General features: G+C 35.4%; 1 protein-coding gene across 4 annotated transcripts in view; it reads left to right on the top strand.

Moving 5' to 3' along the window:
• Nucleotides 1-10,417, top strand: part of ARHGEF3 (Rho guanine nucleotide exchange factor 3) — a 93,318-nt gene extending 82,901 nt beyond the window's left edge. For 3 of the 4 annotated variants that reach the window (XM_015875027.2, XM_015875028.2, XM_015875030.2), the window contains 8 exons: nt 753-923; nt 2,682-2,744; nt 3,105-3,201; nt 3,292-3,368; nt 5,126-5,383; nt 6,129-6,299; nt 6,949-7,135; nt 8,104-10,417. In XM_015875027.2, coding sequence (XP_015730513.1) covers nt 753-923; nt 2,682-2,744; nt 3,105-3,201; nt 3,292-3,368; nt 5,126-5,383; nt 6,129-6,299; nt 6,949-7,135; nt 8,104-8,450 — 1,371 coding nt within the window. In that variant the 3' untranslated portion in view covers nt 8,451-10,417. The remainder of the gene's footprint in view (nt 1-752; nt 924-2,681; nt 2,745-3,104; nt 3,202-3,291; nt 3,369-5,125; nt 5,384-6,128; nt 6,300-6,948; nt 7,136-8,103) is intronic. The other variant, XM_015875029.1, reaches the window with a different exon arrangement.
• The last annotated feature ends 4,758 nt before the right edge of the window (nt 10,418-15,175 follow it).

The following is a 15,175-nucleotide window of genomic DNA, read 5'->3' as shown; positions in this document are numbered from 1 at the left end:
TGGTATTTAATCAAGTCTGACTTCAGCTATTGAAACAAACTGTCCTTTTATGCATGTGCTAGCAGCTCCACTAGAACCTAATGAGAGCTACATAAATGTGTTTTTTCAGGACAAATTTTTACAGAAATAGGCATGAAAATCATAGAATCACAGAATGGTCTGGGTTGGACAGGACCACAAAGAGCACGTACTTTCAACCCCGCTGCTATGTGCAGAGTCACCAACCACCAGGCCAGGCTGCCCAGAGCCACCTCCAGCCTGGCCTTGATTGCCTCTAAGGATGGGGCATTTACAACCTCCTTGGGCAACCTGTTCCATTGTGTCACCACCCTCTGAGTGAAAAACTTCCTCCTAATATCTAACCTAAACCTTCCCTGTCTCACTTTAAAACCATTCCCTCTTGTCCTATCACTGAATACCCATGTAAATAGCCTTTCCCCTTTCTGTTTATATATGCTCCCTAAAATGGTGGGTTTGTAAGGCCATAGCATCTCTGTACAGCCATCTGAGCAATTGCATCCCCCAGAAAACAAACCAGCCAACACAACAGTATATTCAGTCAGCCATATGGATGCATCATACCATTACCACTGTAGTTCATTCTTGTTACATGGCGTATAAATGTGCTGTGTATTTTTGTGCAGCTTTAAGCATGATAGAACGTACACATTGAATTATGTATGTAAATCCATCTGAAAAAGAAACCACAGTATGAATTTGCTATAACAAAAATTACTTCTGTGTATTTCTAGCGTTCTATCAGTTTCCGCAGCGACAGTCGCCCAGATCTGTTCAGTCCAAGGCCATGGTCTCGAAATACGCCTGCTGCTAACACCAAACGGAGAGACAGCAAACTGTGGAGTGAGACCTTTGATGTTTGTGTCAATCATATGCTGACATCTAAAGAAATCAAGCGTCAAGAGGTACAAGTGTTTACTTATTACTATTTTTTAACTGTAAGTCTTATGTTTGGAGGTCATCTTCAAATCGTGGAGTAACAAATGCTAGTAGACATTAAGATAGCACTTGAAACTTTCTTGAAGTTAATCAGAAGACCACCATTTCTACAAGAAGCAGAATTGCATCTCCAGACATTATAATTTAACCTTTATTAAACTGATATGGTCTTTCTTAAGTCATATTTATGTAATAAATGTGAAGTTACTAAGATGCATTTTTCTCTGGCTGCATGCATGTACATGCTTTATGTGACAGTTTCTGTATGGATGGTTGACACTCTTATGTTTTACTTTATTCTGATCATGATGGGTGAGTATGCGTGTTCAGGTACAGGTGTTATGTATGCATGGAAAAGTGTAATAATTTGCTCTGTAGAAAAAACTGGTTTTGGGGAAATCTTCAGCATTAGAAAGATAACAAGTTAATAAAAAATGTATCTTGCAAAGAAAAAAAGTGAGTACATTGGTGCTCTTAAGGTGTTGCATGTGACAAATTCTACTTAGTTCATGTTACACTAATGGCAAAGCTCTCACTGAGATCATTAAAGGAGAAATATGTTGTACTGTCTGGGTTAAGTTGCTTTGTCTTGACAGAAAACCTAAGACTAAGTGAGGTAACCAAGAAGTGGGAACCATAATCTTCTATACGTCTATTTGCACAGATACAGTCCAGGGACTGTTTGCTCTGCATCAATCACTTATTTATTTGTATAAGTTCAGCTAAATTTTATAGCAGTATCAGCAAAGTTTGTCACAGTTTCTCTCAGAGTATTTCAGGGACTAGAAGCCATAAAAGACACAACATCAGACGTTTCTTTTTCAGATTTTAATACTAATTCATTCTCAGGATTAACTTCTAGAATTGAAAACTTCAAAGGCGGTTTATTGAGGAATAAGCTGTCGAAACTGTTTGCATAGCATAACATTAATTACTGTCTTGGAGCAGAAGCCTGGACCTTTCAGAGAACTTAGATAAATGAGCTTTCCTTGGGAGCTTTCCATGAGGGTTCTGCTTTATGTTGGTTCTTACGGCGCATTCCCCAACACAGTATCTGAACCACTTCCAGGAGTCAGTTAACTTACACTATGGCAAGCCTTACATGTATGCATATTATCAAGCTAGGAGAATCTGCAGTAGCTGAAGATGTTGTTCCATGATTTATGAGAGTTTAAAACCTTGATTGTAATGTTAAATATTCTGACCAAAGCGTTGTTAACTTCATTGTACTCCAATTTAGAATGAAATTGTGTAGCATATAAATACAAAGCTATTCTGGCAAAACAGTGTGTTAGCATAGAGATTATTTTTAATCTGCCAGATTTAAGGTCTCAAATCTTCTTCAAGTAACTGACATCAGCAGGCTTTTAAGTTTAGCTCAGTATTTGTAACAACAAACCCAAACAACTAAACATGAGCTGATAGCAAAATAACAACCAAAACAATATTTTATAAGATCTATCTTCTGAACTACTAGACAGCCTGGAACTTTTATTACTGCATTTATTATACAGAACACAAGGCAATCTTACACCAATGATTGTATAAATGGTATTTTTTGAACTAAAGTAGTTAAGATACAGGTAGCAATAAGAGTAAATTCTTTTCCAACAGATGTGTTTCTAGATGGGGGAGCTTTATTCAGTATGAAGCTGTGACTCAACTATTTCTTAACTATTTTAGTTTAAATATATATTTTAATGATATTTGTATCTTTTTCATAGGCTATATTTGAACTGTCCAAGGGAGAAGAAGACTTAATAGAAGATCTGAAGTTAGCAAAAAAGGTCTGTTTAAAACAGAAATAAGCGTATGTACATGGGGGTGAATAAGGGGATGAGTTAAAAAAAACAACCAACCAACCTACAACAAACAGTATTCAGTACGTATTATCTATTTTAAAATAATCCTTGTTTTTTACAATTGCTAGAACTGGAAGAGGAAAATAAAAAGCCAACCTCAAAATTGTTTTCCTGCTCTTTCTGAAAAACTTAAACGTGATGCATATATATTTTAAAAAACTTAGATATGCTTAGGAAACATAAAATATTCTCAGCATTTGCTTCATTTTTACTTATGTAAGTGTTAAATACTATCTTTCAGCTAACAATGATATATGAATTTGAGCTCTCCTTTTTCATCTTCAGGCTTATCATGACCCCATGCTTAAACTTTCCATAATGACAGAGCAAGAGTTGAACCAAATTTTTGGAACGCTGGACTCTCTAATTCCTTTACATGAAGGTAAAACTCAACTAGTCTTTTGCTGCTATATCATTCCATTTATTTTTGTAGTTCATTAAGTGATATCCCTTTTTTTAAAATCACACTTAGATCTTCTCAGGCGACTTCAAGAAGTCAGGAAATCTGATGGATCAACAGAACACGTTGGCCATATCCTTGTGGGCTGGGTAAGGCACATTTTAAAATCAACGTTGGGACTCAGTTTGGAGCTGCAGCGTAGTATTAACATTTATTTGCGATTTACAGAAGTATCTACAATTTCCATACCTAACATAACATTTCAAAAAGACATTCTCAAAGTATTTTTGAAAGGTAAAGACAATTGGTTAGAGGTGTAATGATTTCTCTTTTGCGGGACTTTCTGTGAAAGGCTTAGACTAGACTGTTGTTTTAAAAACTCTATTCAGGAAATGAGCATTTATTTGAAGCACTCTAAGAAAAATCAAGTCAGAGTCTATTCAAGTGATGTAGATTACTTAAGGATCTGCCTCTGTTTATGCTCTGATTTTTGAGAGAAATGGAGCTTGAAGAGGCACACTGTGTAAGGCCCCCTATAGTCATTTCTGAATGCCCTTATGTTGCAATCAAGGTGATAGTTGTTAGTGTGTCAGAGAGATTGGCTTTGTTTGTTGAAAGGCAGGCAGAGTTACAAGAGAGATGCTTATGCTGGCATGCAGAAGAAAACTTTCACTACCGTATAATAACATAAACTCTGAAAAACAGTTTTTGTTAGTTTTGTTGATACAATTGCTCATTATATGAAAAAAAAGGGGGGCTCTTATTTAAGGATTTAGATGTGTGAAAAGTTTATTTGTAAAAGTATATCTATGTATTTAAATTTAGCAGGAAAAAAGGGCTTGAGGTTTTTAAGGGATTAGGTGATGACATATTTAGCTGCTCTGTGTGAAAACAATGCTTTGTTCTAAACATAAGAAACATTCTCACTTATAGTTAATGATAAACTGCAAGGTGTCAAAAATGACCTCTGGTTTTCTTTGCATAAATTAATTTTATCTGTGTATGTTTTTTGGTGTCTTTGAATACCATTGAACTTCTTTTGATCCAAATACATGAGGCTACTTTCCTTTTGGAGATTTTAGGTATAGTTGCATGTGAATACCCCAGTATTTGTAGAAAGATACATTGTTTTAACTACTATAAAGCAAGCTTTTTTTCCCCACATTAAAAGCACAGTTCTGTCATCTTAATTTGGTTGATACTTGAAGTCAATATAGGAAAGATTTCAAGGTCAGCTCAATTAGCTATCAGGTTTTCAATTTTCTATTCCTTTAACAAATTAAGCGTGCATAAGTTCGTAGGAAAAAGCTCATTTTGTAGGAGTTGTGCAAATCGTCATTATGTATACAACCCCATGTTAATTATATTTTGATCACAAAATGTCCTGCAGAGCTGGTAGAAATTTACATTCTCTTCAATAATAAACCTAATTGCAGAGAGATGCTTTCATATTTTCCTTTTCTAATCAAACAGGAACATCTATATCAGATCAGCATATTGTTAATCTAAAACAGACCAGGTTTGATGGTACTCGTTTCTAGGTTTTTGTTTCAATTCATAATTAACATAAGATTTCTGTATTTAAATACTGTTTGCATTAAGGAGTGCACAACTGTTAAGTCAGGTATTCTTAATGCTTTGAGTAATGTAGGGGATCTCAAGGAACTGAGGGATGAGCTGATCCTTCTGAATGATTTAAGTGATGAACAAGGTGATCAGCAGACCACTGGAGACCTTATAAATTTCAGAAACATTATCATTAATAAACTGTGGATAAATCTCCAGGAAAGAGACTCTCAGCATCAGTTCTCAAATTTTGAATCACTTGAAAAGTACTTTAGAACAAACTGCTTCACTTCAGCTGCAGAATAATTTATTCTAATTTATTCCTTCCTCCTTTCCTCAGCTTCCATGCTTAAACTCCTATGATAGCTACTGCAGCAATCAGGTAGCAGCCAAAGCCTTATTGGATCACAAGAAACAAGATCACAGAGTGCAGGATTTCCTGCAGCGCTGCTTAGAGTCGCCTTTTAGTCGCAAACTGGACCTTTGGAATTTCCTTGACATCCCAAGAAGCCGTTTGGTTAAATATCCATTACTGCTCAGAGAGATTTTGAGACACACACCAAATGATCATCCAGATCAACAGCACCTTGAAGAAGCTGTGAGTTACTGGTTTTCTTTCCTTTTGTATTTTTTTTCTATTAAAAACATTATGCTTATAATTATATAATGAAAACTATATAAATTATGGAAATGCTAAGACCTGACTGCTGCTGGGTTTGTTGTTCCTTCCCCACATCTCTTGCCCAGCACAACTTTTCTATTGTAAAACTACAGAAAAAGCTGTGGTGTGAATTCAAAGCTTTGCTATTCGCATTTACATGTGATTTATAAATTATTTTTTTTTTTGCCATGAATGTTCTTTTAAGTTCAAACATAAAAAAAAAAAAATCATAAAGAAGTTTTCAGCTTATTTTTCAGATTTATTTTTCTACATAATGTCTGGTAAGATCTTGATAATATCTTGATTGCTCTCCTATGTTATTAGGAGTGTTAGTAACAAATCTATGAATATTAGTAATAAAGAGTAATCAGGGTGTTTTTCTTGATGTTTCAATGGCCATATATAGTTATGTGGTATTCTGTTTTGACAGACTGCTATTCATCTTTGAAGTGGTGCATTTCATAAATCATACATTTGTCAAATTAAGACAGAAAAATGACTATTTTTACACTGTGGTCTGCTTACACCTGTGGCTAATATCAGTTCTCCTACAGACTGGTGTGTGTAAAATTAATGCTGTAAACTAAAATGATGTTATTGCAGCTCCAGTTCAAGTTATGTGAAGATAGCTTTGAATATCAGATTATCTAATTAAAGTTTACGTGTTCTCATTCTTTTGTAGATTAACATAATTCAGGGAATAGTGGCTGAAATCAATGTGAAGACTGGTGAATCTGAGTGCCAATACTACAAAGAAAGACTTATTTATCTTGAAGAAGGACAAAGGGATTCACTGATTGATAATTCACGTGTTCTGTGTTGTCATGGTGAACTGAAGAACAACAGAGGAGTGGTAAGAAAAAAAATGCTTTGTTAGAAATAGCTTTAGCTTTTAAAGATGTCTTCATGTTGTGTGATGAGCAGTGTGCTAGAAATATTAATAGAAGCAGAAACCAGCCATTCCTGTATTTTTATATTTTAATTAGAAAGAACATAAAATTTTGAACGAACAACAACAACAACAAAAAATTAATTCTCATAAATTGAGCTCATGACAGTTCTATGGCACAAACAAATGATCACAAGTTTAAATGGATTTTTTGTCATTCAGGGTGCCTCAGGTAGCATGTTTATACATATCAAATAGAAGGATTGTGTATTTTCATATGTTGGACATGTTGCTCACAAACACTTCTGCTTTCTGTGGTATTTCATTCTGATGGAAACGTGGCCACTCACCAAATTTATTCAAAGTACTGAACTCAGTACTACAAGCTGAACTAGGACCATCACGTGGAAAGTGAGACAAAAAAATCTTAGATGTTTTAAAATTGTTAGATGTATATATTTGTTGCTGGGCAAATAGCAGCAAAAGAGGAATCCTTATTAACTTTAGATAATACATATAATATATGGTTCTAACATAGTAGTTTAAATCCAGTTTAGTGATGATGCTAATAATAATAATAATAAAGGTTTGTTAATTATAAATTTTTTACCAGAAACTGCATGTCTTCCTCTTTCAAGAAGTCTTAGTAATTACTCGAGCTATCACCCATAATGAACAGCTCTGCTACCAGCTGTATCGGCAGCCAATTCCAGTGATGGATCTTGTGCTAGAAGACTTGCAAGATGGCGAGGTTCGATTGGGTGGATCCATACGTGGTGCATTTAGCAACAATGAGAGAAGTATGAAAACATCTTTAGTTTTATTTGCTCATATTTGCTCAGTGTAACCTTAAGACATCTGCCAACAAGACAAGAGAGTATTCTCTCTAAAATTCACATATCTATATCCAGTATCTTGGTTCTTACTTCAAACTAGTTTATTATGCTGTAGCTTGCTTTGTTTAGACTGTTTCTCAAATTCCACCTTATAGATAATGGAATTCCTCCCTACACCTGGTTTTGTATAGAACTGGGTAGGAGAGGATAAATCGAACACAGTGACAAAACTGAAAAATTATAAGCAAGTCAATTTTGAAATCTTAAGCTTTAGTCTTTATGAACTCTATTATAATATGGAGACATTTATGGGTACTCCATAACTAAGCCTTTCAACTGGCAGATAATTAATATGATGTTCAGTGTAAAGATTGCAGATACTGTTGTTAATGGCAACAGGTAAGTTACCATATACTTCTAAGTATGCCTATTATAAAGATACTTGTTTCATTACAAGAGTCCTTTGAATCTCACTAATCTTGTGAAGATTTTTGAGGTTTATTATGTGTATTCGCTTTATTGGTGAACTGAATGGAAGAGATGAGGCAATATCCAGATGACACAGTATTCAATGAAGGTTCTGGATATCTGCTGTGCAGAGGAGTAGGAAGATATGCTTTAAAGTATGGGAGGATCCCTAGTTCTGCTAATTGACCTAAAGCTGTGCAGTTAGCTCATGCATCACAGAACCAAAATTGTTTAATCCAGCAATAAGGAATTACTAGGAGTGTTAGCATTGTTCTGTGTTCTTGCCCCCACACAACATGGAGATACCTGGTCTCTTTTCTCTGGTCTGATATGGTATTGGCAAGAAAACCAAACTTTGACCACTAGGCAAAGATTTTGCTGCTTCATTATTTTAGTATACTAATTTGTTATGAAATTAGTTCAGCTAAAGCATTCAGAATTTTGATACACGTTGTTTCTTTCAGTCAAAAACTTCTTTAGAGTCAGCTTCAAAAATGGATCTCAAAGCCAGTCTCACTCACTGCAAGCCAATGACTCCTTCAACAAGCAGCAGTGGCTTAATTGCATCCGACAGGCCAAAGAAAAAGTTGCGTGTGCAGGAAAAGCTGGAGTGCTGAGCTCAGAAGCGTGTTTTATTTTGTCACCAAATGGAAGCAGGGTACCCCAGGGAGAAACCGTGATTGAGCAAATGGACCAATCTGACAGTGAGTCAGACTGTAGTATGGACACCAGTGAGATCAGCATCGACTGTGAACGTATGGAACAGACAAACCCTTGTGAAAATGAAAAACAAATAGAAACCAATGTTTGACACAAACTTATTCATGGAACAAAACCTGTGTCTTACCTGTACAGTATTTGCATTCCACACATGGAACCATTTGGAGAAGCACTTTTAAAATATTTTTTGTCATGTTGTCAATGCAGTCCTTCTTGTATAGTACTTGTATGTGTCTAGTACTGTAACTGCCAGTTTGTGTAAGCTGGAATCTTCTGCAACTCATGCCCCGTCATTATACTTCACAAACATCTAATATGGATGAAAAAGGTACTTGACCAGTTATTCTCAATGTCCTGCTGTAAACAAAATCTCTAAACTACTGCTTATAAGCGCATTACATAAAGAATCTTCCATAATTTTAAAGTACTTTATTTGCCCTTTAATGGGGCAGCTGAAGATGTGGACTAGTTAATATTGAGTTTCAGGAATGCGTATTGAGATCATAGGTTTTCACAAAAACCTGGAAGTTAAAAACGGTTCAGTGTAAAAAAAAATAAGTTACTGCAAGATGTTTCTATCTGACCTCTTGTGGTTTTAAATCAACAAAAACTGCAGTGGGCCGTGTAATCGGTGACTTCTTAAGGACTGATGTTTCAAAATGAAGCACTGAACAAGGATCCATCAGTTAACTGGTGGAATAAACATTAAAATCTGGTAAGTTGAAATGGTCAACATCATGCTATGGCTTAAGTATCAAAGCACATCAAAAAATAATCACGTAAACAACAAAACCAAACCTCCACAGCCAGCACTGAATTAAATGAAATGCTGAGAATACTGGATATTTGTAAATAAGTTGGTAGTTTGCTCTCAGTGCCATATATCTGTATATGTACTTGTACCTATTCTCTCAAATAGGGTAAGAATGAAAAAGCTTTTGCTTGTGAATAAGCCCTCTTCAGTGTTTTGCACTCCACTGACCTCCACTGTTGGTTTTGAACACCACTAATGTTAAAAACATTTAAGTTTCTGTAAATGTCTGTTTACAATTACATGTAGTTATTGCTGGTTTTTATATATTTTTCTTAAACTAAGTGACAATTTTATATAAATGGTGCTCTACAAATGTCCTGTGGGATTACGTAGAGAAAGTTCAAACATAAAGAGAATTGATTTACGTTTAGGATATATTCCATCCTTTATATTTTTGTCAAATTTATTTTTAAATGTTTTGTTGCATTTACTCTCATGCTGTAATTGGAAATGATACTGTGTTTTTTGGTGGCTGATTTAATCTACTCATTATGATGAGAAACAGATGAGTCACTTAAAAATGCAGTCTAAAACACTCAGTTGAACATCCTGTTATTATTCAGGAATCCCTGGGTAATATTTTATTTCTTAGTGTAAGAAATAATGCCAGTGCTGAATGGTAGTATGGCAAGCTATGAAACTTATAAGAAATTTAAATGATCCTTAATATAAAAACCTGGGCAAAGTACCATCAAAAGTAGAAAAACTAAGTTATTGCCAAAAATGTTTATTTCTTGTCCTGCAGGTTTACAGAAAATTGTAAATGTCAATTATCTTGCATATATATACTGATGTGCATTGCAGAAACCAGTGTGACAAGATTATAAACAATATAAAACAAGGTATTTTTATTTTTCCAAAAGAGTCTGACTGACCCGATAGAACGTGTTTCTGTATTTATACTTTTTTTCAAAAAATGTATTTTTATTTCTGTTTCAGGCTTTGTAATTTATTTCAACTGCTTCACTTTTAGAGCTGAATGAGTCTGACAGTGAAGGCAAGGGAAAGGGAAAACAGAAGAAAAGGAGTAGAAAAGCTTATTAGATGGTAAACCATGTTCATAAAAATTATTCAGCAAAATGTTTGAGAAGAGAGAAAGTCAAGGAAAGGGATCAAATGCAGAAGGAAAGATTGAATGTGTGTATTGACTTCTTCTTTTCTATATATTTTTGTTTCATAATAGCCTTAAACTTTTCTGGAAGCATTTCAAATAAATTACATTAAAGCATTTTGATTTTTTTTCATTTTGTTTGATTGTTTGTGCAAGAAGACAACAAAAAGGTTTCAACTGTAAGCATGGTAAGTCTTAACATGTCATGACCAAGACTTCTGGGGGAAGCGTTACATATTTGGATCTAATTTGCTAGAAACAAACGTACTAATGACTGCTAAACAATAATCCAATGCATTCCCCAAAGTTTTGTGGTGTTTAATCAATTTAGTGAGTTGGTAGAGTAAAAATTAAGAGCAACCATATGTCTGTCTCCTGATCCATTTTGGATCACATCTCTACTAAATATATGTTCTTTCAAAACTCTGAGATGGTACGTTTTGGGACACACAAAAATTGATCAGCCTGATGATGATTCTTCTAAGATAAACATGCATTTTTGTACTTGTTTTTGCTTAGCAACGCAACTACATACAAAACACTGTAGTGTAGGTGTTTTGGTTTTGATTTACAGCTTTGATTTGATTTAACAAAATATTTTTTAAAAGAGAAGAGTTAACTTCTTGTTCAAGCATACTGGTATCATTCTAGATTTGTTTTGTTGTTGTTTTTTTTTTTTTTTTTTTCTGATGGGGTTCAAACACTTTTGAAATGCCACTATATTTGAAGGAGTGACTTTTGACTGTGTTGAGAGATGGACACAATAACAGTACCACAAAGTATGGGAAGAAAGTCTTAGTAAATGCATTAAGAAGGTCTGTAGTCATTATTGTTAGCAATCCTGGTGTTAGAAAAATGGGGTCTAAGAAGTTGCAGCAGTAGATAAACTAGCATGTATGCTGTAGCCATTCAGTGAGCATAAACCTATGCTTGATTCTTATGTGAAGAATTATTTGATTTCCCAGGACACTCTCTGCCCAATGTACTTTGCTTTCACAAATGAGATATTTCTAAACCATGTAATTTTGATATTAGATCTCTAAGGGATCTTAGGTCATTCCTGACTCAGACAGAAGAATTGTTTCAAGGCAAAAGGTGAAAAGAGAACAAGTGGAGTATGTTAAAAGGGCAACAGTCAGTGAAGAACCAGAGTTTCCAGGTCTTCTGAGCACACCATGAGGAAATGGCAAGATGAGAGAAAAGTGGATGAAGGGTGAGTTCCAGCTCCTCTAAATCTGAGGTATTAGTCCTCAGGATCTCACCACCTGGGAGAATAGTGAGTGGCAGGTCATCTTACTCTTGGGAGCAGGAAGCTGATAGTATAATGTAGCAGTTTCTTACCTTTCTAATAACTTAACACACTATTATTGGTGAGGGCACTTGGTGCAGTCTTAGTTTATGGGAGAGGTCTAATGAAATAGAAGCAATAAAGGATGAATGAATAGATTCTCTTAACTGAAAAATGAGCAAAGAAATGCCCTTGGAATTATGTGAAATATGGGCCCTCTGAGACTGTAAGAGAAAATGTAACTGCGTGGTCTTTGGTTTCCCAGGTTTGTTCTGCAGCACTGAAAAAATGCAATGTGAGGATTAAGGTGACTTATGCCTGAAACAGTTCTGCTACAAGACAACAGGAGCAGTTACTTCTGTGAAGCTCAGTACCAGGGAATCAGTTTGCAGAATCTGGTAAAAGATGGGCCCAAAGCTCAGTTCTAAGGTAGAGAAGACACGTCTTAGTGGTGACTCCTATGGGATTACTGCCTGAGGAATGCTCTGAATTATCAGGTACCAGTTAGTTCACTAGAGGCTACAGAAAAGTTTCCAGAGTTTGAAAGACTGATATCAGAGCTTTTAAATGTCAATGCAATGGACTGACCTTTTTTGGTCAGTCGATATACCGGTTGTTGATATACCAGTGATGCTGTCTGGCACTTAGAAGGCAGCCATAATTCCCATGTCTGTAACTGAGCCAGAAATGGAGTTCTGTGTATATGAGAATTTGCATCATTTAAAAATTGGTTCAGATTCCAGAACAGAGAGTTCTCTTCCATATTTGCTGCTTGCTCACATATGCTGATTTTTAAAACACTGTGATCTGTTCTACAGGTTGATGCTGCCACCTCCTGGAAGTAATACTCTTAGAGCTGTTAAAAATTGCATAAAAGTTAGTAGATCTTTTAAACTCTTACCTCATGATCAAGTATTTGTTAGAAAAATGTACTAGTTGAATTTCCACTACTGATCCCTGACTTTAAGGAGATGAGTGAAAACTACTCCCCGGTTTGTCACACTCTTTTCTATCATAGTCGTATATTTTTCCCATAGTTGGAAAATATTTATGCTCTTTCCAAGCATTTAAATTAGGTCTTATCTGAATTTTTTGAAGGTGCCTCTGTCAGCATGGTCTATAAAAGAGATTTAATGATGCAGTTATCCTTCCTTTGATTCCCTGGCAACTAACATTAGTCAGCATGAATGTCTTTGCTCAAAATTAGCACTTAGCTGAAGAAACCATATGTCCTTTGCATCATTAGAGTAATTTCAGATAACTAAAATAGTAATTTATAGTTATTTTAAATAATTCAAATGAGGTAATATTTTGCATTTTTTATATGCTTTCATAAAAGAATACATAGATAATTTCTTGAGCAGGCATTTTGAGCATGAAGTCTTATGCAGTCCTTCCTTACAAAAGTCTCGTATTTTGTGGCAATTACTCTGATCTTAATCTGCATAGTAATGTACCACATATCATCTGATTTCAGAATCAAAGGGATCTGCAGCTGCTTTGTAATTGGGTAGGAAACCACTTGTTACAAGCCAGGGAGCCATTGAATGCTTGGCAAATGCCAGAGACCAGAAAGACTCTTAAGGTGACAGATTTTCTAACTTTATTCATCTATTTATTTATTTTAAATCAGAGTGTTCAACTAATCTCAAAGTAATTTTTCACTGAAGCTTTGTTTTGTGAACTGGGATGCTTACTGCCTACTTTATGTCAAGCTTGTGGTACAATGATCCAGAAGTGTTACATCAGGTAGTAATTCTGTGATAACCGCTCAGGTAAATCCTCAGGGTTATGCTAATTAGTAATTCATACAATTGCAAAGAATTATGTTTATAAAGCAAGTGGTAACTATGGGAAATATCTTTGTGTTGTTGTTGTGTTGTTCGGTCAGTGAGAAAGATTTCTTCAGGCATTCTTTGGATTTGCTATGACACACATTTGTAATGTTTATATTTCCTACTGACTGACAATATCTAAATACATTGCAACTGTAGGCTTTAGTTTAGTTTCTATGATATGTTCTGAGAGCAAGTGGCCATAAGCATACTTCAGTTACAGGGTATTTTTAGTAAACTGTAATTCACCCCCTTTTGCCTTTTTTGTGGTTGTTTTACACTTGTATGTAACTTCTGTTGCTGGACAGCTTTTCTAAACATATAACTTGCATCTCCTTTGATCCTTAAAGCTAGTCCCAGTCTCTGTGGACAGGGACATCCATATGATTATTTAGTTTCTTGCAGAACAGAATGATAATTCATAGAGTTTATAGCAAAGAAAGGGAAAGGATGTGTAAAAATAAGGACAAAGGATAGAACTTAGCTTTGTAGTATTACTGCTGATTTGTGAATGCAAGCAACCCAGGTATAATCCAATTGGAACACTGATCAACTGAGTTAATTGTACAGTAAAGATATGATATAGCTCAGAAGTTATTTTAACAGCTCTGCCAACTCAATGACATGTTTGGAGACGAATAATCAGCAAAGACTTGATTTTAGATAACGCTAAATTGGTCTATATTTCTTCTTAATATATGGAAATTGTATTTGAACAAGACGAAAATAATTCTGATAACTGATTTATATGCTCTTTACCTCCATTGAATACTCTCAGAAATAGGGTATCAAATTCTCAAGGAAACATTCTTATTTTGTCCATGGGTTAAATCCCACAAACACAGGGTGCATTACCACTGGATACTTGAGCTGTATGTTTCCGCAGTTAGACAAATGTTTCATGTTATGTTTCTATAATTTATGTAGATTACAGCTATAGGCTCTAATTACCACATGTAAACTTGGCTGATTCTCCAGAGACTTCTAAGAAACTAGTAATTATTAGCTTATCATCTTTTCACTCTGAAGGATACTGTTAGCACCAGCTCCGTTTGCGAGCTGGGAAGTTACTTTCTAATTTACAGGTAAATAGAGATTAATAAGATGAATGGGCTAGGTTAATATATTTAGTCCTTGCATAGAGAAAAAAAAATGTATGTAAGATTGGTAGTTGCTTTTGAGATGACAATACAAACAGCAGGGTTTAAAAGAATTGGTATAAATACGTAATATATTTACTCATAGAACTAGTATACTTTTAATAAATTCTGGGCTTTTGATCTTGTGGGTTAGTTCATCTTTCTCCAAGTTTTCCAGGTTTTCCCATTACAAACGATGTTCCAGCTCACACAACTGCAGCCAGGTATGATGAACCACAGCACAGATTGTTCCAGTAGTGATTAATGCTCCTAGTAGGTGTCACATGATAAATTGGACATGTCCTAACTTGTGAGATAACAGGATCCAGCCATTCTGAGTACAACACATTCGTCTAATGGATATTTTCACAATGAACATCTCCCCAGATAAACTGCCTATGTCAGATGGGGTCAATAGTCGAGAAAAGAACGTCAGCATCGACCACCGTTAGTTTTATTAACAGGGGCGTGGCAGCCATTTTGTTCACCATTTGACGAGGTGAGCTCAGGCTCTCCGAGCGCACTGATCCTTTTTATTCTGCTGACAGCCACCCAAGTGCAGGCGGCGGGGCCCTGACAACGCTTCAATCGCGGCTGCGAAGCCGAAGCCTCGGGGGAAGCAGCGACCC

Source organism: Coturnix japonica, chromosome 12 (genome assembly GCF_001577835.2).
Source record: "Coturnix japonica isolate 7356 chromosome 12, Coturnix japonica 2.1, whole genome shotgun sequence".
NCBI classification, from domain to species: Eukaryota; Metazoa; Chordata; class Aves; order Galliformes; family Phasianidae; genus Coturnix; species Coturnix japonica.
Note: the sequence above shows the minus strand (reverse complement) of the source record. Positions and strands in the feature narration are given on the sequence as shown.